This window comes from Primulina huaijiensis, chromosome 4, assembly GCF_012295235.1.
Source record: "Primulina huaijiensis isolate GDHJ02 chromosome 4, ASM1229523v2, whole genome shotgun sequence".
NCBI classification, from domain to species: domain Eukaryota; kingdom Viridiplantae; phylum Streptophyta; class Magnoliopsida; order Lamiales; family Gesneriaceae; genus Primulina; species Primulina huaijiensis.
In genome coordinates this window covers 23,979,974-24,006,544 of record NC_133309.1, presented here as the reverse complement: position 1 = coordinate 24,006,544, position 26,571 = coordinate 23,979,974, and the positions used below count along the sequence as shown (strand labels likewise).

Below are 26,571 nucleotides of genomic sequence, written 5' to 3'. Positions count from 1 at the left end.
TAGCAAATTTCCTCATAAAATATATATAAGTATGGATATTTATAATTTATTATAGAATAATGCAAAATAATATAATATTGTTAAAAGTATAACAATATCTATATTAATATTTATATCATTATATCATGAGACTTTTACTTAATATATTACGAGATTTTAATACAATAATTTCATATATTTTTTTCAATTAGAATAAAAAAAATTATATTTTTTTGAAAAAATTAAATTAAATAAATATTAGTTTCGATTTATTTATAATGTCTATCTCAAAATAGAAAATGAAATAAATTTACGTAAATTAACATTTCATTATGCACGAGTTCATTTTTTTTTTTATAGTTTTTGTATTTATTATGTTAGTGTATTTCATTGAAAGATGAATGGATCTTTTTGTCTTTTGGAAATTCATATGAATTGACCATTATGTAAAAAAAAAAAAAATAAGCAAATGAATATCTGATTGTGTATTAAAAACGGGAAATTGACCTTCAGTCCCCAGTCGTCGATTTTTTTTGTGTTCAGTCCCTGGGTATTTTTTTAATACCACATTTCCACATGAAGTGTACCACATTTTGTATGACATAGTACCACAATTTTGTGGGTAGGAAGTGAACCCAAAGAAATATTTTGATTGAGAATTTTTCACCAACTTCTCCTATTAAAAACGTAAAAATATATATTTAATTTGAAAGAATCGTTGTTTTTTGCTACACAATGACTTACAGAAAAACGAGATGTGATTATATGATTTTTACAAGGTAGTTTGGTCATCTTAGATACGACAAAAACTTGATTTATATGTAACGTCACTCATTATTATAAATTATATCTATATTATATTTTATATATGTATTATTTTTATATTTTCTTTGTATTTTCTTCCCTTAACAGTGATTGAATACATTTTTAGGTTTTCAAAACTTTTAATGAACTTTATTGTATTATTCAAAATTATGAAACAATAATAATAGCTATATATATTGCCAGCTAATTTATGCTCCAGTGGAGAGCAAAAATCATATATTCATCATATTATCCTCCTCTCTTTTTTTCCATTGACATTTAACAACGAGTCAAGAAAAGGATGTCGGATTTCATTGCGTAAGTTTGTTTCTTTGCAAATTTGTTATTTATATATCTAAATTTCGATCTTAGTAATATATATTTTAATTTTTAGTAATTATCACAACGAGTGTATCGATAGACAATATGCACACACGCATCACATTAGAAAAATGACCGAAATTGCAAAAAAAAAAAAAAAAAAAGACCGACATATAATATAAAAAGTTACAGTTTTCCCTCAACTCTATCGTCCATGTTCTCCGGTACCCTTAATTTGAAGAATTAGTATGTCGTTTGTAAAACGGTCTTATGGATTTATTTCCATTAGACAACTAAACTCGATACATATGTCAAATGAAAAGTAATACTTTTAGGATAAGTAATATGTTTTCATGAATCGAGTAAAATTTTAAAAATTTATCTCATTAATTCAACTAATGAGATCGTCTCGTTTAAGGGTGTCAATTCAGGTGGGTTGGGTCGGGTTGAACAATAGCACTATTTAAAAATTGCTCAACCCGAACCCGAGCCAACCCAAAAATGCTCAACTCCGAACCCAAATCAACCCGATCAATCCGATTTCGGTTTTTTTTAAAATTTTTTAAAAGATAATTAAATAAAATTCAAAAAAAGTATTTTAATTTAAACACATAATAACAAAATATCCCTCATATATATGATTTAAATTTGAAAGTCTAATTATAGAAAAATAAAATATATATACTAAATCAAATAAACAAATGTTTATAAAATAAAAAATGTTCAAAATAAATATTAAATTATGAAAATTTATGATATTAATATATAATAAATATTTTTTCAGGCATGCAATATATAAAAATGTAGGTAATATTTATTAATAATATTTTTTTAAATGTAGACAATATTTATTAATAATATTTTTTTTAAAAAAAGTAAAATTTTCGTGTACAACCCGATCTGATCGGAACCCAAAAATCTTAAAGCCAAACCTAATTTTTTTCGAGTTGAATCTTGTCAGGTTGATAAATCGTGTCTGATTTTGATATCCCTATTTTCGTTTCACGTCTACATGGACCTGGGCCGATAGAAGGCATTTCATTCTGTTTCCAATTTAATATATTATCAATTGTATTAAAAAAATACACAAATTTTTCCTATAAATATAGGAAATAGTTAGATGGAGACGGCACGCCGCCCCGGGACAAACAAACCGACCAGAACGTAATCACCAATCACATAACGACACGTTATGATCTGGAGAATCAGCTGTCAGTGCGCCACGTGGATAAGAGCTTGGCCCTCTTCGTTGAATCATTTGTGCAGGTATTGCTCTCTCCATATGCTGATTCCCGGAAATACCCCTACCCCTTGCATCTTTTCCCCGAGTCACCCCTATACATATGTGTATTGACTAATAATAGGGTTGTGTATTTCCTGCATTATTTATTAAAAAAAAATTATTGATATAATATAATTCAATTATATATAACGAATATATATTTGGTGAAACGGTTTCACGAATCTTTATCTGTGAGACGGGTCAATCCTACCGATGTTCACAATAAAAAGTAATACTCTTAGCATAAAAAGTAATACTTTTTCATGGATGACCCAAATAAGAGGTCTGTCTCATAAAATACGACCCGTGAGATCGTCTCACACAAGTTTTTATCATATATAAATACTAATATACTTAAACAATAGACATATAATAACATTAATTATTATTATATTATTATTATTATCGAGACTGATTTGAGGATTATAATAACATCCTCATATTTGTCCTGATCTGCTGCTAAGATTTAAATAATCTCTGAACTCAGACCCATATCCGATATCACGTCCTTCAACCCATATTTTTTCATGTTCGACCGTGAGAAAAATTATCATCTCTCATCCCATGAAAGACATATATTTTGTCATTTAGACCTTCTCAATTATTTTTTTTAAAAAAAAATCACTCTTCAAATATATTGGAATATAGTACAAATTACAAAAGATCAAATTTCAAATTGAAAAGTTGATTGAGATTGGATAACAAAATATCCAAAGACATAAAAAAATCTCATGAGGGACGATCTTATGAGTCAATTTTGTGAAACGAATATTCTACTTAAGCCACTCATAAAAAAATATTATTTTTTTATCGTAAATATAGATAAAGTTGACATATCTCACAAATAAACATATGTAAAATCATCTCACATTATAGCTACTCAAAACATATATAAATAGTGTTAGTTACGATAAATCATAAAATCTCATCAACTTTTGTAACTAGAGGAATTTAAGGCTAACTTTGGACCATGTGTGGAACATGTGGAGATGCACGATGCTCGTGCTTCAAAATATCATTGCTTTGTAAATATCAATCTATTTAAAGCACTCGGTCTAATAATAATAACCTATATTTATATTATGCATATGGTGGTTAGAGGAACTAAATCAGACAGCACTTTCCGAGTAAAAATATCCTCAAATTCGAAAAATAATTGTCTTTTAGATAAATGAGTTTTCAGCTTGCCAATATCTGTCCAAGATCACATCCTAAGATGGATCGAAACTACCAAAAATTGTTTGTTAAAAATCTTTAGAAAAAAACCTCAAATCAAGATATTTGATTAGACAAAAATTTGTGTGAGACGATCTCACGAGTCGTATTTTGTGAGACAGATATTTTATTTGGGTCATCCATGAAAAAATATTAATTTTTATGATAATAATATTAATTTTTATTGTGAATATCAGTAGAGTTGACCCGTCTCACAGATAAAGATTTCTTGAGATCGTCTCACAAAAAAACATACTCATTTGACAGTTATCTTATTTTTCATAAAATATTTTGTTTTAGTACAGTGAAAAACCAAAGCATCCCCACAAATTTTGTATTATCATTAAGATACCGAACTAAAACTCAATAACCCCATATCCAAAATATGTGGAAGAATAATATTTATTTACTATTTTTCTAATCGCGATGATAAATCTATTTAACAATAACAAATGTATCTAGTCTAGATTTTAAAAATAAAGTATATTATATTATCGAACATTTTTGATGAACTCAATCCTGAATGCACCAGAAAACAAGATATATCTATCTGCAAGTTAGTTTACACTTGGGATTTTTTTATGCTTAATTATATGATGAAATATTATAATATAAATTGACCAAATTCACCCAAATTGAAATTGAAATTGAAATTGAAATGAAGTAAATGTTGGAAAATAAATTTGGTTTTTTTAAAAAAGCAAATATTTGTATTTGAAAATGTTAATAAAAAGGTGAGAAATTGGGATTATGGGAGGTAAGGTAGGGAATGGTCACTGTCACTCCACTGGGGTTGACTCCAGTATGAAGGATCAAGGGCAGCCGTTGGATCAAACAGGCATTGATCTCCGCCGTAGCTCCCCCAATCCAGCGCCGTCGTCAGTCCGTCGCTGTTCGTGTCCTGTATCTTGAACGCGTCTGCCTCTGGACCTGGATGCATTCCGTCGTACGACGTGGTGGGAATGTCGGCCATGCTGAACCCGATCATGCTCGCCGTATTATCCGAGGAAGTTATGAGTCCGTCGAAACTCTCGATCTCAGTGAATATCTGGCCGTCGGCGGAGGTGGGGTGGTGGTTCTTCAACGGCGCCTGGCGGTCGTGATCATCGAAGTTAGGGTTCGTAGAAAGATTCGCGTCGTAGAATATCGCACATGAGAAACCGTACTTCTTCGCAGAGTCCGATGCAGTGGCGCTCAGTGCCGATCCTTCCTCCGCCACGGCAGAGGCTGCGGCGGAGGAAGGAGTAGCGGCGGTGAGGCTGGAGCTATCTGTACTGCTTGGACTCTGAGCTTTCGATTTGCGTTCTCTCGACCCATCCCCCTCGCCGCTTTTAGACTTCGAACGATTGGTCTTCCGGCAGCTACCGCCGACAGGAACGCTGCGGAGCACTCCGCCTTTGGTCCAGTAACGGCGGCAGGCCTTACAGAAATGCCGCGGCTGGGAGAGATTGTAGTTATTATAATAGCAAAACTTGGTATTAAGCGAGTCGCAGCGAGGACACTTCAAGGCCTGCTGTGCCAAGATGTGGCCGTGCACTCGCAGCCTCCGGTCCCCACCTCCGCCGCCGAAAAACCTCCCGCCGCCACCTCCAACTCCGATGGAGTGAAAATCTTGCATTATTATCTTATAATTCTCTGAAAAATCCCACTCCCCGATGAAAAATCCGCAGCATTAATTTGCTGAAACAATTCGAGTAACTGAGCTTTCTCTGGCAAACGAATATCCCCAACAAATCTTTCAACTTCAACTAATAATTCATTACAAGTAAATAAAATAATGATGATATCTGTCTTACATGAAATGACGATATTGTCCTTACAAACAGTGCAAATGACATTGAAAGCAACGTGACAACGAAATTACCAATAAACCCTATCGTAAACATATCCGTCTCATAAAAAATAATATTTTTTTATTTTATGTATAGATCGAGTCGATTGTATTGAGATAAACAATCTCATATGAAGTTTACTCATTGAATATTTATTACATATCAATCAAATAGTTAACCGTAAAATCATAATAATATCTTCTACATCTTTTATTTTTTTTATATTTATTAATTATCTAGAATAATAAAATTATAATTTATTATCTTTTCTCAAATTTAATCCATCAAATTAAATATATTATTTTATTGATATTATTCTAATCATACTTAAATCTTTTAATATTCTCTATTGATATCACGGTGATATTTTTAGTCCTGACCTGGAGCATGAACTAACTACCTGGGTCGGGTCCAGAGGCCCGACAACCCGAGTCGGTGACAAGATGACGCCTAGTCCATTGGAGGTAAGGGCCAAAGACTTAAGGACTCGAGTTGACGGCGAGGAAAAGTTTAGTTTATTGGTGGCAGGAACAGAGCCAATTGGGGGCGGGAGGGAAGGTGAGTGTGATATGAATCTGGCAAAGCATGACGTGCTAAAACTTGCGATTCGAACCTTCAAAGAATTCGACATGTATAACAATTAAGTTGGAAGATATTTCAATGGTATTCAAGTGCTAAATTATGAAGAAGAAGTCAAATCAAGACTCCTGACCCGAGAGCTCTGCAATAGGGCGGTAAAATGTCGCGCCCGAGCACCACAGTCACTATCCAGGCAGACATGTATAGAAAACTCGGCGCCCGAGCGCGCATTGTCCAGAAGACCCCCGCGCTTGAGCGGTAGAATCGCGCGCCCTGCTGCGAGAAAAATCTTTCTTTCCTATTTTAGAGTCCTAATTGTTTAGGTAATTAGATTTTCAGATCTTTTTGATTTTGTAACAATATATGGACGAAATTTGGTCATTGAAAACAATTATTATTGAGTTTTATGATATTGATTGAGTTTTCGTCTGACACAAGTCTCTTTATTATATTTTCAGATATATGACTCAATCGTTTGTGTCATAATGTAGCTGAATTCTTACTGGTTAATTTTCTTTTAGCACTCTGCTTGTTTGCAGGGATTTATTAAATGAATAACGTCCAAAGAATAAAGATTGTCGTATACTAATAAAGAGAACAATAATCAAATAGTTTTGAATCATGAAACAAACTGAATATTTCATTTCAAAAGGAACAAGAATAATCGAATTTGTCCAATGCATAAATAAAAATCATATTCTCGTCCTTATTTATTATATTCATTCTCATCGGGTTTCAATTTCACTCACATCTCGTATTCATCGGAGGATTGGATATCCATATCCTATCTAAATATCATATTATCACATATAATTGTTTTTCTCAAATTTAAATTATTTCGAGTAATCTATAAAAATTTACTACATTGTTGAAAATAATAAAGAAAAAATATAAAAACTAAAAAATTAAAATTTCTAGAAAAAATAACAAAATATAAAAAACAATCTATCCCAACATTATTATCCAACAAAAATAGCATAAACTATGTACTAATAATTTTCTTAATTCCATCCAGCTAATATCATTCAATAAAAACATATTAGAATTAACACAATGAACGAAAAATCATATTCGGATTGGGTATGAGTATGATCATTAAGATCCACCTATATCCTCGTATCTGAAAATCCCTATACCCAATTACCCATTTATTTAATCGAGAAAAAAATCTTCCCATATCCTATTTCATTCAGGTCAAGTATCGGATTCTCTGTCGGATTCGAAAGACATTATCATCCTTAATTATGGAGGGTGTTGCAAATATTTTAGAATCAGGTAGGAAAAAACATTTTTTTCCCAGTAAGCATAATATAATATTTATGTCATTTCAAAATTTTTTGCCACATAACAATACAATTATAAAGGTAAAATTATAATATTTAAATATTTTTATATCAAAGATAAAAACATAAATAATAATTTTCAGGGGACAAACTATAATTTTTTTATTATTTTCATATGTTTTCGGACAAAATAACAAGATTGTATAGTAAAACGATACCATTAAAAAAATTTCCTACCCAATAAACAAACTTAAATAATATTTTCAGTAATTAGAATATAATATTTTTGTTATTTTCAATTTTTTTGTTACTACAAAAAAAATTACAAAACCATATACTTTTTGTAAAGATTTTATTCCGGGCAGGCTTTGCCCAGATAGGAAATACGCCCGATGTGAAACGATATCAAATAAATAATAATATGTTTATTTTGATTGATTGAATTTGAGATCAATATATAAAATCGTAACCAAACATTAATCAGATTGGATTATTAAACAATTCAATCAAACACGGGAAATGTAATTTTAATCGATATGATTTTATCGTGTGGGGAAAATAATCATAATTTTTTTAACGAAAAAGATATCTGAGAATTGTTTTCGTAGTAATACTTGAGTTCTCCCGATAACTAAAATCATTTGAAGATACATGGGAGTGTGAGAGTTTGTATGTGTGTGTGATATAGTAAGAGCATCAATGGATGATAATGGTTATATGATAGTCATGAAGCAAGTGGTTGAATGATGCCGGAACATAGATGGCCTCGATGCACATGGCTCTTGTGGGGGCGTACTTCTGGTATTTGTCCACATCTCTCGTTATGTATACTAGTATTCGACGTACGTAACACAAACAATTTTTTTCAACAAAATCTCATCAGCCGTCTTTTCATATATCTTTTCGAGTCTCGAATAACGTGTTGCATTAAAGATTTCCGTGATATTCACACGAACATATTTGCGGTGCTAATATTCGTAGCACGTAACACAATCCATTTTTTTCAACAAAATCACATCACCATCCTTTCATATATCTTTTCGAGTCTCGAATAACGTGTTGCATTAAACGTTTCCGCGATATTCACATGAACATCTTTATGGTGCTAGTATTTGACGTACGTAACACAGTTCATTTTTTTCAACAAAATCACATCAGCCGTCCTTTTATATATCTTCTCGAGTCTAGAATAATGTGATGTATTAAACATTTCCGCGATATTCACACGAACAGATTTGCAGTGATAGTATTCGACGTACGTAACACATTTAATTTTTTCAACAAGATCACATCAACCGTCCTTTCATATATCTTTTCGAGTCTCGAATAATGTGTTGCATTAAACGCTTCCGCGATATTCACATGAATATCTTTGCGGTGCTAGTATTCAACGTACGTAACATAGTTCATTTTTTCCGACATAATCACATCGGCCTTCCTTTCATATATCTTTTCGAGTCTCGAATAACGTGTTGCATTAAACGCTTCTGTGTTATTCACGTGAACATCTTTATGGTGATCATGTCTGTCTTACCAGAGACGCCTAAAATATCAAAATTATATTTGTATATAATATTTTCTCTATTTATTATCATTGAATTATCAAGTTCTAATTTTAATGAATTGATAGAGATGCATAGTTGAGTTTACAATGGAAGTCAGCCATCAGATTTTTGGGCTGCTAGCCAGTCTTCAAGCCTGGTTGGTTGGAATGTTGACATATCCTGCAAACGGGCCCACCAAATTAATCAATTGTCTCCTTGGGCTGATGGGCCCGTTGACTCTAGCCCAACAAAATCTAAGCTCCCACTAGGGATTTTTTTAGCAGTTCATTAGAGATTTGAGTAGGGGAAATTGAACCATATTACCAAAAATCAAAAGATTGGGACCAAACTCAAAAGGGACCATTTTCATAAATACGAGTAGAGTTAATCAGATTCACGAACAAAAATTAGTGAGACCGTCTCATAAGAGATCTACTCATTATTATGATTGTAAACCATATTTGGTTTTTCTATTGAAACATAAATGAAATCAAAGATTAGAGGGAATATTCGATCCGGAATAAGAACTTGATTTGTGAAATTTCTTGAATAATGTAATTCACGTAATACAAATACTGAGTGTATTTGAAATTATTATTAAATCGAGGGCATAAATTTAAAATAATTTCGATTAAATTTAGTCAACCAATATATATATTTTAAATCAATTGACTTAGATTTAACTAACGTAAAAACTTTTGTAAGACGGTCTCGCGAGTCGATTTTGTAAAACTGATATCTTATTTGTGTCACTTATAAAAAATATTACTTGTTATTGTAAATATGAACATGATTGACCCGTCTCACGTAACACTTATTAACTAACTTGAGAGAATTAAATAAGTATCCAATTGGGAAACGTAATATGTGAATATATTATGTATTAATATTAAGAAAGTATTTAGTTTATCACCACTTTCATTATTATTTTATAATTAATTCATTTTAATTAATTTTTCATGTAACAAATTAAAATCTTATTTATTGAAAATTTATGAAATAACATATATAGAACATTAGGTATCAATATCCAATTAATTTCCCAAAATTTTGGGTAATTTCGATACAAAAAAAATCGGTTCTAAATCGGTTTGGTTTGTTCGACTGAAATTTTGTTAATCCTTAATTAAGCTAGATAATATTATTATTATTAATTTTTTCCAATTTTAATTTTTTTTCCAATTTTAAAAATTTAAACATTATTAGTAATTCATTTGATCAATATTATTAGGTTTTTAAAATTTAAATAATAAATAATATTTATTTATTTCATCAATATTATTAGGTTTTTTAAATTTAAATAATACATAATATTTATCAAAATATAAAAAGTTCATAATTTCATACATGTAAATATATAAGCACGTGGGATTCTCCAACGATCTCTTCCCCGCCAAATCGTAGGGTTTTGGTTTTTGACAATTTGCAGAAAAGAAATGGAGAATGGGAGGGAAATCGAAGTCCGTAGCTTAACCGGTGAATCTGTTCGGGTGCGAATTGAGCCGAACAAGACCGTCCAAGATCTCAAGCTCCTCCTCAAACAATGCTTCTCCCCAGCTACTTCATCCAGCAATTTCCATCTTTTCCTCAAGGCAATTTCGAAATCCCCCTTCCTTCTTATAATGGGGTGTACTTTTATGCAATGCTGATGTTAAATACTTGATTTGTTCCAAGAAATGTTAGATTTTGATATACCAATGAGCTTTGGAAAGATTGAAAATTTAACTGAATTTAGCGCTTCGTTTGTCTTTCCGTTTGACAAGACTGACTGGGTTGTCTTTGTGTTCAGTTTATTTATGGGTTTTGTTCAGTATTTTTTATGTTATATTGTGTAAAATCTCTGAGTCTCTCTCTCTCTCTCTCTCTTTTCGGGCTGTGTAGGGTGAGAAATTGAAATTGCACAGTCAGATTAGTAGCTACTCGATTGGGGATGAGGAATTTTTAGTTGTTACTCCTTTCTTGAAGAAGAATAGGCTGCAGGGAGCTGATGCAAGACTTTCAGAAAACCTGATTGCCAGCGAGAGCTTGGAAACTGAATCAGCTGATTCAGCTTGGGTTGAATTGATGGAAGACTTGTCGTCTCTGCGTGGTACTTCAAATCTTGACACTCCTCCTGGAGAAGAGATGGAATCTGTTCACTTTGTGAATGTTGATGCTCAGGGTCTGAGGATTTCTTCAAGGCCTGGGGTAAGGTCACCTCCTATTTCTTTTCTTGGTGACCTGGATCTGACAAGAAAAAATTATATTTGCTCAATTTTGAAGTCGTGCTTTTCTTACCATTCTGAAGTTTCTTAATGCTAAACTGATTTACTGCAGTTTTCAAATGGAAAGATGAAGGTCAAGTGCGGATCATTAGAAGATCATAGTATTGCTATGAAGAGAGCAGATACTGTGGCAACTGAAACTGAAATAAAACGAGGGAGGAGAAGATGCACCGATGCATCATGCTCTCGTTCATATGAAGTAAAGTGCCATGTAAGACCCTTGTTATTATTCACGTTCTCCTTCACTAGTGCTCCACTCGCCAGAGTACGTTAGCATCTGACAATTTAAGAATATTTATATTTAAATAGTAGAATAAGATAGCATCTCATTGTTCGAATTTTTCATCTTTCTGTTATGAAGTGGAATTCATCTTTTTGTATTGATTTGTTGTGCACCTTATTGTGCATGATATATTATTTGTCGACCTAGTTAATATCTTGCCAAGTATAATTCTCGATTCATGTCCTCCAAAAATTGAGTATCTATCCAAGTAAATTTCAGCTTTATGTCTAAAAGGTTTGATGTATTATAAGTCACTTAAATCATTTAATAGATCCCACAGGGCTATTTAATATATCATTTTGTTTTGTTAAAAAACATCTATCCATTTATTCGTGATTTCTTTTTATCATTGTGAATGCTTGAATACTCAGTTCATCAGTGCTTGAGTAACATTATATTCGTTTGAGATATTGGTCCAACTTAAATCTCCGTGACCCACTTGCAATGGTTAAATAACTTTTTCAAATAATTATTTGTATCGAAGAAAATTTCTTACTGATCCCTTCTTTGTAAAACAAAAACGTGTTCCTATGACATCAAAATAACAAGGTATTCACTGCCTACACGCTGTTGCGGGGAGAGGAACATCAATTGATGTTTCAAGAGCTATAGGCAAATATAGAATTGTGAGGAGTTCATTTCAGTAAATATTAAAGTAGTTTGGTTGCAGGCCCTGCTGTGGTGACAGCGGCGGCAGTAGTAAAGGTTTTTTGATAGTGCGGGTGGGGATGGGCCTTGGAAGATGAGTAGCAAACATAAATTTTAGTGGGGAACTTTGTTTCTTATGATGATGATAATCTAATTTTGAACTTCATGATATTGCTCTTTTTTCCCTATTTCCATTTTTCCACTTTTCGATTTCTTTAATACCATTTGGAAAGTACACGTCCCACAAAAGATTAAGATTTTCTCGTGGATCGTGGCCTTGGGGAAGCTGCCTACGTGTGAGTCAGTGCAAAGAAAGTGGAAGAATTGTGCTCTAAGACCGCAGTGGTGTTGCTTGTGTCGAGAGCACGAGGAGAATCAAGATCATATACTTCTACACTGCTCATTCACAACAAGGATTTGGACTAGAGTTTGCAACGAGCTGGGAATACAATGGGTTATGCCGAGGCATGCTAAAGATCTCTTTTATTTCAATTCAGGAGGCATATTCAACAAAAATTACAGCGAGTTCTGGTACATGATCATTCACGGCATATATTGGTCCATTTGGTTAGAGAGAAATCAAAGAATTTTTGAAGATGAATCGGAATCTGTTGACAGAGTATGGGAAATCATCAAATTTAGAGTCACATCTTGGACAACTACCTTGCAAAAGTTCAACCATTTATGCATTTCAGATTTAGTGAGGGATTTCAAATTTATTTGGTCATGAAAACTGTGCCTCTTTGTATTTTTGGTGTATTTTCAGGTTAAGCTTGTAGTAATGTTGCAGTGTAATGCTCATCTACGTACAAATTGTACTATTCAAGTATTATAATAAAATTAGTTTTCTATCAAAAAAAAAAAAAGAAAGGGTGAGAAATACTCCTTCTAACAGAAACAGATATATTCACTATAAATTCGGGTCCATATCTATGATTTGGTATTTAGTCAGATTGATATTCAATCCTTTTGATAATTTCTAAGCTTCCAGTTCAATTTGTGTCATAAGCTTATCTACATGATTCAACGGCGAAGATGATAATTTATGAAGTTGACGATCACTTAAAACAGGAGAGAATTTTCTATAATCCTCAGTTAGTTCATTTAAGTTAATCACCACCCAGCATCCTCTAGTATCATCGTCAATTTGAATATTACAGGAAATTTACATGAGGTTCCTCTGCCAATTTTTGTGTACATGTTCCACTTCATGGCTCTTCAAATATACCCTGTGCATTATGTGTTGGAGTGTGATCTGATAGGGTTGTGTTTATATTACATGGTTATCAATCTTACCAGAACAGTGCCTTATGATTATTGTTGGAAGAATATGAAGGCCCATTGTGTAGTTGCCTAAATGATTGCTATCTATGCAATTTAACTATAATTCAGGGGCGGTCCACTTAATCATCAAGCTGTTACGATTTGATAGTCAAATCACCCCACCCCAACAGATACTATGACTTCTATGCTCCTGAAATGTCAGGACACAAATTCATTGCTGGCTGAGGAAATGGTGGGGCATCTAAAGAGCAGCATAGGATATCAAGGACAGGTTATTATTCTGTCAAATCCCTTTTTCCTATCATGATAATGGAGCCCCTCCATGATTTGGATACGACAAACAAATGAATTTACGATAGCACCTTTTTAGTGTTCACGCGGAAGCTCACATCTGTACTATGTGCCGATTGCTACATGGTACAGGTCGTTCATATTGAAGAGATTAAAGCCCGGAATGCCAAGTATGTTGAGATTCCACGCCAGCTCTCTGAAAGTGTTAAATCTGCACTCAACCGTGTGGGAATTACAAAATTGTATAGCCACCAGGTGTCTTTTTATGAAAATTTTAATTTCACCCCTTCAAATCCTGGGTTTTCTTTTTCTTTTTCTGTGTGTGCATAATTTCATAAAATTTTACAGGCAGAATCAATTAAAGCTTCCCTTGCTGGAAAAAATGTAATTGTGGCAACCATGACATCTAGTGGGAAATCCCTTTGTTACAATGTTCCAGTTTTGGAAGTATTATCCTGCAATACATCAGCTTGTGCTTTGTATCTCTTTCCTACAAAGGTTTACTTCATATGGTCTCCATTCACGATTTACTGGTTCTATCACGAGTATGTGATTTGGATTTGGCTGAATGTGATCAATACAGGGGAACAAAACTTGCATTCCTTGTGGTTTTATGCTTCAGGATCTTTAATTGATTCAAACTCGCCTGCAGGCATTAGCACAAGATCAGCTAAGAGCTTTGTCGTCTATGGCTCATGAGCTTGGTGATAGCCTCAATATTGGTATATATGATGGAGACACTTCCCGGGAAGATAGATTGTGGCTGAGGGACAACGCCCGACTGGTATGCTATCTGGTTTGTTTGTCTCGATAGGATAGAACGAGTTCTTGTGGATATTTGTCTCATTTTATTTTAATTTCCTTTAGTTAATGTGCAGTTGATTACAAATCCAGATATGTTACATGTCTCAATCCTACCATACCATGGGCAGTTTAGCCGAATATTGTCACATCTTAGGTATTGATTTTTCTGTTTGTTCTACCTTTATGACTTTTTGAGTGATCTCGCGAGTTTATTCTTCAATTAATCCAGTGTTTTTCCTTCCTCTCATGTTTTACTTTTCATCTATGTAATACCAATTATTTCAATATTCGGTGTAGAAACTATTACATAGTTTAGTGATGGCAGGTTTGTTGTTATTGATGAAGCTCATGCTTATAAGGGGACTTTCGGTTCTCACGCTGCTCTGATATTTAGAAGGCTTCGTCGAATATGTTCTCATGGTTGGCTCCATACTTGTACTTAAGGCTGGCCACTCGTTTCTTTTCATTCTTCTTATATATTTCTTGAAAACAATGAATCTCACATTCAAACAATCAAACCTAACTTCATCTACAGTGTATGGCAGCAATCCTTCTTTCATTTTCAGCACTGCCACTTCTGCTAACCCCAGAGAGCATGCTATGGTAATTTTTATCGCTGATTTGAGCTCCTATATTGCATACAATGTTTAAAAGCTCGTCAATGAGAGGTTTGATTCTTCACCTTATCATAGACTTGGACAGCCACTGTAGTGAACCGATGGTGGCACTTCTCCAATCCTACCAGTGCACTCATTTTGTGCGTGTTAGTGTAATGGTGTTTTATTGTGCGTTAACAAACAACCATTCTGTGCTAAACCTTATAGTTGATTCAATGCAAATTGCTACAGTCAACTCATCTCCAACCCCTTTAAACAGAGGAAGAACAATCAGATCAAATTCATGACCTGTTTGCTGTACTTGCCTTCTTTATTTTAGTCATCTTCCAATGACATTACAGGAACTAGCAAATCTTCCAACAGTTGATTTGATTGAGAATGATGGCAGCCCTTCCGCTTTGAAGCTTTTTATGCTCTGGAATCCGCCCTTGTACCTGAAAACAGTGAGTTCTTGTTTAGTGGGTCTACCGAAATTCCATTTAATATATAGTTAAGTGAAATTTTGGTAATAGCTTCCTCCAAAATTTTTACCAGACTTCAAAATTTTATTTTATAGGTTTGGAAGAGAACAAAGACCAGCTTGGAAGCTAAAAAATCTGTTGACAAAAATGTGGTCACTGGACGCTCAAGGTTTGCATATTTTATCTTCACAGTCCTGGCAAATGTTGACTTTTTGTTTCAATATTGTCTTCAGTAATTCCCTTGTCTTAACGATAACTGAGAATGATTTGAGACTGTTGTAGTTTATTCTCAATTTAGCATCACCCTGATTATCATTAGCAAAGAGGTTTCATATCAGTGTTGGTCATATACAATTGAAAGCATGAGAACCCTGTGATGGACTTAGATTAGCAGTTTATTTAGGAACGTACTGGACTTAAAATTAGCAGTTCATTTAGGACATAAATTAACGATTTCATTTTTGTTTTCCATCATTTGTGAGAAAAATTGATGATGTCCTCATAACTGTGATCCTTATCTTGCAGTCCTATTTTAGAGGTTGCTTACCTCTTTGCTGAAATGATCCAGCATGGTCTACGATGTATTGCATTTTGCAAAACGAGGAAACTCTGTGAACTTGTTCTTTGCTACACGTGTGTATAATATTTCATCTTTTAGACTATCTGTGAGCTTTTAGTGCTATGTCATTTTGATGGACGTAATGACTCTTCATATCTTCTGTCTTTGTAAGGCGTGAAATTCTTCATCAATCAGCACCTCATCTGGTTAGCAAAATATCTGCTTACCGTGGTGGCTATATTGCTGAGGTCAGTAACTTGTTTTTCTTGAACTATTAAAGATATTTAAATTGTATGTTTATGCCTCTATTTTTGGCTTTTCAATTTGTTACACTTGTACTTCAGCACTTGCGGTTCTTTTATGTTAGTCCATGTACATGTGTGATAATATGCTATTTTATCTGATTTTTTCTTTTTTACCTGTGGATATACACCCCCAACAATCATTTGAGTGATCCCTCCAGTTTATAATTTTTTTCTTTATTCTTTTTGGGAGGTGGGGGGTGGACAAGATATGCTATTTTTAGTGGTAGGCAGTATCTGCCGTCGTCAAAATTCGCTATATTGTGTAACAGGACAGGAGAAGAATTGAGAGTGACTTCTTCAATGGTAATTTATGTGGAATTGCTGCTACAAATGCACTTGAGTTAGGCATTGATGTAGGTCACATTGACATCACCTTGCATCTTGGATTTCCTGGTAGTATATCAAGGTAAATCTTTATTTCATCTCTGTTCTATGGTTTTCATGTCCGTTTTAGTCTATTAGTGAAGTTTCTTTTTATTCGTATCTGAATTTAGTCTGTGGCAACAAGCTGGGAGGTCTGGAAGAAGAGAAAAACTATCACTCGCTATATACGTTGCATTTGAAGGGCCTTTAGATCAGTACTTTATGAAGTTTCCGCATAAACTCTTCAGGGGTCCAATCGAGTGTTGCCATGTCGATGCTAAAAATGAGCAGGTTTGTTATATTATATCATATAAATTCTATGTTGTCATGTAGAGCTAGTTTTTTTGGGTAATGTTTGAATATTGCAAGTGCTTGTCTTCCTAGGTGCTTCAGCAGCACTTATCATGCGCTGCTCTGGAACACCCATTGAGTTTGCTTCATGATGAGAAGTATTTTGGTCCTGGCATAGAGAGTGCCGTTATGAATCTTAAAAACAAGGGATTGTTGAGCACTGACCTGTCACGTAATTCCGCTGCCAGAATGTGGACTTACATTGGGCATGAGGTAATTGTTTTGGTAAACATATCTTAAATTTAGTCTCCGTTCTAATAAAAATTGGTTCAACTGTGCTAGATTAATGTCGAACCTAAGACTTCAACAGTTTGTTAGTATTTGCTGTTTCATAGCCATTTTGTAATAGATACTTTTACATGTTGCAACCCCCCTCTCCGAGACTTGGATTCTTAACCTGATGTTTGGATAACTCAACCTTGTCTTTGTATCTCTTAGTAACTCTGTGTTTAAAAATCTTAGTTGATAGCTAATCATCTCGACAGAAATCTCCTTCAGCTGTTGTTAACGTCAGGGCCATAGAAACTGTGCGGTATAAAGTCACCGACAAGATGAAAAACGAAGTCCTTGAAGAAATTGAGGAAAGCAGAGCTTTCTTTCAGGTTAGAAAATTTTGGAAATTATTATGACATTTTATCTTAATGATTTGAAGTAGGAATCTATTGATGTTTTTAGTCAACTCAGTTATCTGAGAAATATCTTGCGTTGGCTATTTCTTGTTCTGGTAAATTATTGTTCGTTTGTCTTGTATTGCCTAAAACTTATTAAAAACGCGGTGATTTGTTTGACTCCATATGATGCCACAATTTTGTCAATGAATATTCTCATTATTCTCAAAATACATGTATATACACCAAAAATCAATCACCACCTTCACTTTCATTAAAAGGAAAAGAAGATTTATTGGATGATAAAAAGACTGATAGACTAATTATCACAAGCAAACGCCTGTTTCAATCCTCATAATGTACTTGCTAAGCAGCTGGATCAAACTAGTAGCACCTGAACATTAGAGTCTTTGTGGCCTCGTGGATGTAATATTTATGATTTTTTAAATAAGGGTTTACCGAAATGCTTTGACCTCACTTTTTGGCCTGACTGCTGTATTTACCAAATCATTTACCGTCTTTCAGCAATCTTTTTACTCTTCTTTTTCTGTACCTTAAAAAGTGATTTGAGCTTTGAAGATACTATCTACTTTGTGTTGGTTGTTGCCATTGTGATCTGATGTCTTGACTGATATGCAGGTTTATGAAGGTGCTGTCTACATGAATCAAGGGAAAACTTATCTTGTAAAGCATTTGGATTTATCGAGTAAAATTGCTTGGTGCCAAGAAGCTGAATTGAACTATTATACAAAAACGCGTGATTACACAGATGTTCACGTAATTGGAAGTCATATTGTATGTCTAAAGTTTGCCTTCCCATTTTCTTTTGTCGGGTTTTTTGTGTTTGTGTGTGCCCGGGGGGAGGGGGTTGCGATTACTTTTTGTTTTTTCCTTTCATCTTTAGTTTTGCCGCCATGTCGTGGAATGATTGCAAATTGCTATTGAGAACTACCTTGTAGAACAAATGCATCTTCTGGTTTATAATATATAATCTGTCTCCCTCTGATAATTTTAACTCACGAGCTCAAATTTGAGTAGTTTCCTTTCAAGCTTGAGTTCCCACAAGTCAGTGTTCATTGCTATTGTTCAACGTTGTTTAACTAACTATTAACCTAGATAATTCAATTTGGGGAGTGCTTAAGAAGAAAAAATATAGCTGCTTCTCATTTTTGTTCAGGAACATAACCTTTAGTTGCAGTAAACCAGTTTTTTTCCATCTTTGTATTCTTATCCATTGTTTTTTAAGATTCAGTTATCCACTTCAGTTTTTAATTCCCACATCTGAATTGCTTTTTAATTGCAGAATACTTAGCATATCTGTTACGGCCGTGTATCATAACCCATTGCATGCCTGCCAAATTTATAGGCTTATCCAGCGAGGATCACTACTAATCATTCTGTGAGGACAACTGCTCAAACACATATTTGCAAAGTAACAACCACTTGGTTTGGGTTTCGCCGCTTGTGGAAAAGAAGCAATCAAGTTTTTGATACTGTGGAACTGTCCCTTCCAAATTTTTCCTATGAATCACAGGTACATGGTTCTATAGATCGACTATTTTGATACTTTGCAAATGCAATTTTCATGTTTTGACTCTTCAATTTTTTCTTCCAACTTTTTTTGGTTGTAGGCTGCTTGGATTCGAGTTCCACAATCATTGAAGACAGCTGTTGAGACTTTGCATTACTCATTTCGTGGGGGCTTACATGCTGCTGGGCATGCTATTCTTAATGCTGTTCCTCTGTGAGTTCTCTCCATTTGCAGAATGAAATATGTGTTCCTGTAACCTTTTCAGAGCATGTCTTTTGAATCTGGTATTATGGTGTTCTTGTTCATCATCTCCATAATCCCGTGTTTAACTTCCTCGTCATAACATGGTTTGTAGATTTATCATATGCAACCTGTCTGATTTAGCTTCGGAGTGTGCAAACCCACATGATGCTCGCTATGTTCCAGAAAGAATTCTGCTTTACGATCCTCATCCTGGAGGGACAGGCATTTCAGCGCAGGTATAAATAATTTTTTCCTCTTATTTCCTTCTCTTTTTCATGTTTTATAACAAGTTATAGAAGGTGCCTTTCACATAAATTGGGGATGAGTATATTCGTTTGCAAGTCAACCAACTGCTTCCGATAAATTTAACACCATCGAGATGGTTAATATTGTTAATTTATCTTACAATTTGGATGAGAACTATGCGATAAGACTTTAGTTTACATGTATGGTGCAATTTTGTTGCTGTACACAAATACTTGGTTCTAGAGACGAAGTGCAATCAGTGGGCTATATTCCCCTTTGCACCACAATACACATTCATCCTTTTGTATTAAACTTTGAACTCATGTCAGATACCAAACATAAATGCACATCTCCGGAACTACTTGCCATTCTTATGAACCCAAGCCTCATACAGAGGCAATTAAACATGGGCCTCTACACCGTAGGTAGGGAATGCCGGCAGATTTTAAAAATTCCCTCGGTATTTGATGGACTGAAACTGTCATCAGACAAGGCAAACACACGCAAAGGAGTTAGGTTTCTGATCCTTCTTGCAGAATAAGTTAGGAACTCTCTGGCACCAGGGGCAATTATGGTCATGCATACTGCAGGAGGGTTAATGGTTATGGTAACAATTGTCAGCACTTGAGTCAATTATGATACGATCATCTGCAATAAGATTATGTTTCTGTTGCCCTTGCCCTGTGAGCGAAATAACAGCTTCAAATGTGCTCAGAATTGCTTTTAGATAATATTAAATGATACGAACATAAGCTATAAAGTGTGAAGAATGGAGTTACTACTACTGTATATTAAAAAAATTACAATTTTATAAATTTCTGGATTTCCATTTCATTTCATTTCAATTCAATTCAATTCCATTCAAGCCTACATTCGTTAATGGACAGGAGAAGAATGGTGGGAAATTTACGCGAGTACCTTTTTTTTTGTTTTCCCTGTACTTTACCTTACTAGATGTGGAGAACCTCTGTTCGAACAGGTAATATATAAGCGTGACTTACCTGTCTCTTAGAATTAACCTCTCATAGCATGTGCTATTAGCCACTGCTTAATGTCTGGAATCAATTGGCTTAGTTCCGTGAATCAGCCTTTGTAATGAGGTAAAACTGCAGGGATCATGGAGTTGTGTCCTCAAATTGTTCAGTTCTATGAAATTGAAGCATAATGCTTCTTAGCAAATGCCTTAAGAAGCATTATGCTTTCCAATCTGTACTCCTAAGTTTGATGTCTATAACTATACTAGTTAACAAAATGCTCTGAGAAATTTGCTACAAATTCTGAAATTCAACCATTACTTTGGAATGAGGATGGACACATAAATGGAGAGGCATCGGTTGATTCAACATGAGCTTCCATGCCATCTAACCTGTTTGTTCATTTTTTATTTCAACTATAAATTTTTTTTGTTCTGCGAGTACGAAGAGACTTGTATCATATTTTTCCATGGAACATTCGTCAATATATGTTTTTTGTTCCTTTGCTTTGAGACATCCATAAAGCCATAATTACATGTTCTTATTAACAAAACTATCTAAATTTCTCCAGGTTCAGCCTCTTTTCAATGAGCTGCTAACTGCTGCTTTAGAACTCCTTACTTCATGCCTTTGCTCAGGAGATACCGGTTGCCCAAATTGTGTACAAGTCAGTCCTATATCCTTTTGAATCATTTTAATCATTTTTGTTGGGGCTTAATCTCTTGATTTTGACTTTTCCAGAACACCGCATGTCGCGAATATAATGAGGTTCTACACAAGGATGCTGCCATAATGATCATCAAGGTTTGACATAAGAACTTTGAATATAGAATTGTAGTGGTTATCTAGATGTTATTGAAATTCCATTGCTTTCACTCAGGGCGTTCTAGCTGAGGAGCAATCCCACTTCGAACAGAATGCCGAGTTTCCCAAAGCATGAGTGAAGCATTTTGAAGTTTACTCGTCTTCTTAGCTTAGAAAAGATTTGATTATAAATTAGAGGAAGTATGATTAATCTTTGTACATAAAGGGTTCATTAGACTTACAAGTCATACGGTCAATTCTTAGATCACACATATGTATAACGTTATTTTAAGTTGGGTGCGGTTTTTTTTTTGTTTCTGTAGCGTCTCAAATTTGAGACATCGTCTTGAACTTGAGATCTTGGTGTCAAATTTTCGTGAAGTCAAAACTTGGATGTCATAAACCAAGACAGCCTAATCATTGACTAAACTAGGAAAATAGTTTTGCAAGTTGCCAACTAAATTAAAATAATGAAAACCAAATAAAAATGTAATCATATTTTATTAAATGATTTTAGATATTGGTAAAATAATTAATTTATGAACAAAATTATTATCTAATTAACTTATCAAAATTTTTGATTTAGCAAATTGATCAAGTCGAGAAAAAAATATTAGTTTAGAAAATATTATTAATTAATTTATTTAATAGTAATCAAATTAGGGGTCAAAATGAAGTGAGCGTAAAACACACCATACCTTTCGTCCTTGACTTATTATTTTTTATATAATATAAAACTTATAACATAGATTTTGGTATGAATCTGGCAGCGGGCGCATGTCGCTTTCAAATGCGGTGGGTAGATCTAGCTTCCAGTTCCCAAATCGGGATATTCTCTAATATCTGTGGTTTCCCTGTCCTTCACTGATCCTTTTTCAATCTATATGAACGGTTGCAGAGGCTCACAATTTCACCCAGAAGGGAACCAATGTAATCTCTCTTTATGCTTTCTTGTTTGCAGAATTGTTGTTATTTCTGCACGTTATAATCCTTCAAGAACACCCTTTTGCCTATTTTTGAATCTTGGAAATGTGGTTGCCTCAGTTGTTAATTCGTTTGATTTTTATAATTTTTTTTTAAAATTTGTTGGGTATGAACTGGTTTTATGATTTTGTGGTTGCTTGTTGTTTAGGAANATTAATTTCAACGTGTAATTTAAGCTTATTGACGTTGCATCATAGCGGATACAATGATAACTTGTATGCCGGTGTGCCTTTAGCATTCATATTAGTATCTTGCTCTGCGCATCTTTACCTCGTAATATAACATAGACACGATTATTGTTTTTGTCGTCAATGCTTCTCTGACTTCTTCTTTTTGATTCATTTTATGTTATTTTCTTCTATATATATGATGATGCATACCTGTCTTACAATCAGATAGTTTTGATGGAGAGCTTGATGAGTGCTGGGATAAAATTGAACCCTGTATGCTCCTTTCGTGACCGAAAACAAAATTCTACATTTTTTCCGACGTTAAAGTCAAGTGCTGCCAGGAGATATTTTATTAGTCCTACCAGGCTAGTAAATAGTTCCAAGTCCTTTTGTTCGGTTGCTGTTTCTCTTCGACCACAAGAGGCCTCGACGATGGAACATTTTGACAACACAGTTCCCTCCAAAGGTAAACTTAATTTAACTTCGTTGTTCTCTTTTTAGGGGTACAACTTAGTTTAGCTTTGTAGTTCTCTTTTTAGGTTGCAACATGTAATCTACAATTGTTCAATATAATGGCACAAGATTGCATTTTGAATCTAGACATTTTGCCAAAAGTTTGATCACTCTTACCAGAACCTATAAGCCTTTACTGACATTTATGGCACGAATTGGGTGTCAATCACACGCTTTTTATTTTGATAAATTTACCTTATGTGTTATTGCTCATAGCTCAAAAGTTTTACTCTGATTAATGCCTATCATATGTTATTGCTTATGGATGGTGTTTATCTGTAAGAGATCCTTGAGGTATGGAGAGCTGCAAATGCTGTATGCTTTGATGTGGATAGCACCGTTTGTTTAGATGAGGGTATTGATGAGCTAGCAGAGTTCTGTGGAGCTGGAAAAGCAGTTGCTGAATGGACTGCCAGGTTAAATCACATTCTTTGTGCTGCATTTCTCTTTGAAATTTTTGCTGCCATTTTTTTTCTGTTATTTTTGCTACCCCATCTATAGAATTTGAGTTTGTTTTATTTTGTTGGTTCTGCTAGGGCAATGAGTGGCTCCGTTCCTTTTGAGCAAGCATTAGCTGCCAGATTATCTCTTTTCAATCCATCACTCTCTCAGGTGCAAGATTTCCTTGAGAAGAGACCTCCAAAGTATGAACCTTGCAGGCTGTTTTCTGTTTTTTTCCCTTTTTAAGTTACTTTTGGAATATATTGAAAATAATGAGTTGGATATAAAATGACTGCTTATTTACATGCATTTTGAGCGAGAAAGATTACCTTGTTACGTACATGCTTTTCGTTTGTCTATACATATTAGAGGCAAATAGATATTTTATGTGCTCTGTATATCTGATAGTAACAATATAACCACTAGGTTCATAATAAGAAGAATAAATGGTATATTTCTTAACCAAAAGTATTGATGTGTGTGTTTGTTTAGGCTTTCTCCTGGAATTGACGCATTGGTGAAGAAACTGAAGGACAAAAATAAAGATGTTTATCTGATCTCTGGTGGTTTTCGTCAAATGATAAATGTAAGCTGTTAATTTGAGTCTGTGAACTCAGTTGATTACTTGTATAGTTTGTGTTCAGAAAATCTGTTACGTGAAATTTTTTAGTTGACAATGAACTGAGTGATTTAGTTTGGAATTTCCATTATTTGTGATAATGAATGGTGGTTGGGAGCCTGTAGAGAAGTAATAGGTTTAATATTTGCTTAAACTTTTAATATGGTAACTCAGTATGAGATAGTGCCCTGCATTGTTAAGTAGGCTGGATTATAATAAGACATATTTCGGCCTCCGTAAAATAAATATCTTCAGAGGGTCAATGAGGACAAAGCACATATTTTCACTTCTAAATAAAAAAGGGCCAAGGTACGTGTAGTTGAATGCTAAAGTACAGTACCTCGTAATTACAATTTTTTTTTGGTACCATCAAGTTAACTCATGGAGGTAGGAGATTGCACGATGGTGCTTAGAATTCACATTATAGTTCACTACTCTTTTTCTATCCATTCACTAACTGCAACCTCAGTAAGAGATATAGAATTTATGTATAAGCATATAGCTATGGAAGCATATTGCACGACTTGATTTTTAATCTTCAATATTTCATTAAAGCCGGTTGCGTCCATCCTTGGTATACCCCTTGAAAGCATATATGCGAATCAACTTTTGTTTGGAAGCTCTGGTGAGTTTTTAGGATTTGATGCTGATGAGCCAACTTCAAGGAGCGGAGGGAAAGCCACTGCTGTTGCAAATGTTAGGAAGGTTGGTTTCATTGTTGGTGTATCTTTATGTTAAAATATCTCTCCAAAAGCCTCAGGATTTTTATTTTATTTTTTGGGTCCAGGCACGTGGATATTCGTCATTAGTCATGATTGGAGATGGTGCAACCGATCTAGAGGTGAGAAAAATTTATGTTTCTTGTTAGTAGAGTACTCATGATCTTCTTCCAAATAGTTTCATTTCAAAAATTGAAATGACGGCCTAGTTATATAGTGATGTATTATTTATGTCCAAGATATTTCGAGCATGTATTTATTTTGAGAGTTGGTGCCGGCAATTACCACCCTCACGCTCTCTAACTCAAGTTCTTGGCGTAATCATATGATTTATCTTAAATTTTTGACCTCTCTTGCTGACATTGAGTCTCTTATTGATGTAAGGTGTAAGATCCTGCCAACTAGATTCTCTTGTATCTCTTGTTGCAGGCTCGTAAACCAGGAGGTGCTGATTTGTTCATATGCTACGGCGGAGTTCAGCTTCGACAGACAGTTGCTGCCAAAGCCGATTGGCTGGTATTCAATTTCAAAGACTTGATCAACACTTTGAACTAGTTTCTTGTACCCACATCTTCCTCGATTCTCCGCCGAAATCCATTGTCTTGTGTGAAGCCGTGTCTCTGGAAGACTTGCAACTCTATCTCGTGCTAAATAAATGCATCATTTTTTTGGGACGGAGTTCTAGACTATAATTGAAAAAAAGTTTGCTTGAATAAGAAAGCGACCCAACTAAAAAGAAGTTATTCTGTGTCGACTTAATTTGTAATCATATCATTTGGCTGTNTTTTTTTTTTTTTTTTTTTTTTTTTTTTTTTTTTTTTCGCTTGCGAGATCCACAAGCACACCAATACGTATGAAGCATTGAAGTAATGAGCAAATAATGATGTATCATTACAGGAGAAACAAGGCAGTATTTCATTTCATGTTGAACAAGATATCAAATAAGTTGTCGAATGCTCTCTTCCCTTATCCCAGCGATGCAAATTTGCACAATCTCGGCCATATTCATGTACCAAATAGAAATAGAGCAAACTGGCTTCTCATGCCACAAAAAACTTTCTGGTACATTATTAAATGTGTATTCTTAAACTGCAAAAATGTGCACTAGTTTAGTTCCTCTTTCTTAAGATGTTTTCTGGCTAGTTGGCAAAGTACAATTGTATCCAATCAATGCAAATTTGCACAATCTTAGCCATATTCAGGTACCAAATAGAAACAGACCAAACTGCCTTCTCATGCCACAAAAATCTTTCTGATTCATTATAAAATGTGTATTCTTATACTGCAAAAATGTGCAATAGTTTAGTTCCTCTTTCTTAAGATGTTTCCTTGCTAGTTGGCAAAGTACAGTACTTGTATCCAATCAACGCTTTCAACTCCATATTGAGTGAAATCTCCACTAAAAGTACTACACTCCATGAACCTAACAAATGGTTTTTGGCCTCAATGTTAATAACCACAAAACTAATCTTTTATGCAAGATTGACCTGACATAGCAAAGGTGGAGTGATCCAAATCTCTGGCTACATGGATGACAAAGGCTCATATGCACACAAGCTGCTGTGGAAGTCATTTTCAAGGTCAAGAATCTCGATATAAGGATAGATTGATTCATCGTTCTTGAACGAAAAAGACTAGAATTTGCCTGTC

The 26,571-nt window shown here is 34.3% G+C and overlaps 3 protein-coding genes across 10 annotated transcripts; 2 read left to right on the top strand and 1 right to left on the bottom strand.

Annotated features, from left to right (window-relative positions):
• Nucleotides 1–4,242: 4,242 nt before the first annotated feature.
• On the bottom strand, nucleotides 4,243–5,341 carry LOC140975602 (dof zinc finger protein DOF5.4-like). The gene has a single exon (XM_073439401.1). The coding sequence runs from the start codon at nucleotides 5,217–5,219 to the stop codon at nucleotides 4,350–4,352; it is 870 nt and encodes a 289-aa protein (XP_073295502.1). The 5' UTR covers nucleotides 5,220–5,341; the 3' UTR covers nucleotides 4,243–4,349.
• A 4,861-nt stretch (nucleotides 5,342–10,202) lies between these two features.
• Nucleotides 10,203–21,926, top strand: LOC140975600 (uncharacterized). 7 transcript variants are annotated; one of them, XM_073439396.1, is made up of 25 exons: nucleotides 10,203–10,431; nucleotides 10,721–11,026; nucleotides 11,156–11,314; nucleotides 13,521–13,589; nucleotides 13,742–13,864; nucleotides 13,958–14,107; nucleotides 14,262–14,393; nucleotides 14,488–14,567; nucleotides 14,739–14,833; nucleotides 14,949–15,016; nucleotides 15,372–15,473; nucleotides 15,587–15,660; nucleotides 16,017–16,124; nucleotides 16,223–16,298; nucleotides 16,625–16,761; nucleotides 16,850–17,009; nucleotides 17,103–17,282; nucleotides 17,555–17,671; nucleotides 18,317–18,472; nucleotides 19,044–19,211; nucleotides 19,309–19,421; nucleotides 19,564–19,687; nucleotides 21,243–21,338; nucleotides 21,413–21,475; nucleotides 21,552–21,926. In XM_073439396.1, the coding sequence occupies exons 1-25, from the start codon at nucleotides 10,276–10,278 to the stop codon at nucleotides 21,609–21,611; spliced, it is 3,072 nt and encodes a 1,023-aa protein (XP_073295497.1). In that variant the 5' UTR covers nucleotides 10,203–10,275; the 3' UTR covers nucleotides 21,612–21,926. The 7 variants fall into 7 exon arrangements, with proteins under 7 accessions (XP_073295497.1, XP_073295495.1, XP_073295496.1 ...); XM_073439394.1 differs by having other exon boundaries at nucleotides 14,739–14,848; XM_073439395.1 differs by having other exon boundaries at nucleotides 14,730–14,833.
• Nucleotides 21,927–22,222: 296 nt separating this feature from the next.
• Nucleotides 22,223–25,724, top strand: LOC140975599 (phosphoserine phosphatase, chloroplastic-like). Of its 2 annotated transcripts, none has more exons than XM_073439392.1 (8): nucleotides 22,223–22,405; nucleotides 22,855–23,095; nucleotides 23,426–23,558; nucleotides 23,679–23,786; nucleotides 24,076–24,169; nucleotides 24,758–24,907; nucleotides 24,990–25,043; nucleotides 25,351–25,724. In XM_073439392.1, the coding sequence occupies exons 2-8, from the start codon at nucleotides 22,864–22,866 to the stop codon at nucleotides 25,474–25,476; spliced, it is 897 nt and encodes a 298-aa protein (XP_073295493.1). In that variant the 5' UTR covers nucleotides 22,223–22,405; nucleotides 22,855–22,863; the 3' UTR covers nucleotides 25,477–25,724. The 2 variants fall into 2 exon arrangements, with proteins under 2 accessions (XP_073295493.1, XP_073295492.1); XM_073439391.1 differs by having other exon boundaries at nucleotides 22,228–22,405; nucleotides 22,859–23,095.
• Nucleotides 25,725–26,571: the final 847 nt, after the last annotated feature.

Excerpts from the sequence above, each read along its gene's own strand:
- LOC140975602 (XM_073439401.1), bottom strand. The coding sequence starts at position 5,219 with ATGCAAGATTTTCACTCCATCGGAGTTGGAGGTGGCGGCGGGAGGTTT.
- LOC140975600 (XM_073439393.1), top strand. The coding sequence starts at position 10,276 with ATGGAGAATGGGAGGGAAATCGAAGTCCGTAGCTTAACCGGTGAATCT. Across the intron at positions 16,299-16,624 it reads GTGGTGGCTATATTGCTGAG|GACAGGAGAAGAATTGAGAG; the intron begins GTCAGTAACTTG and ends ATTGTGTAACAG. Across the intron at positions 19,212-19,308 it reads ATTTTTCCTATGAATCACAG|GCTGCTTGGATTCGAGTTCC; the intron begins GTACATGGTTCT and ends TTTTGGTTGTAG.
- LOC140975599 (XM_073439391.1), top strand. The coding sequence starts at position 22,360 with ATGAACGGTTGCAGAGGCTCACAATTTCACCCAGAAGGGAACCAAT. Across the intron at positions 23,559-23,678 it reads GTTGCTGAATGGACTGCCAG|GGCAATGAGTGGCTCCGTTC; the intron begins GTTAAATCACAT and ends TGGTTCTGCTAG. Across the intron at positions 25,044-25,350 it reads ATGGTGCAACCGATCTAGAG|GCTCGTAAACCAGGAGGTGC; the intron begins GTGAGAAAAATT and ends CTCTTGTTGCAG.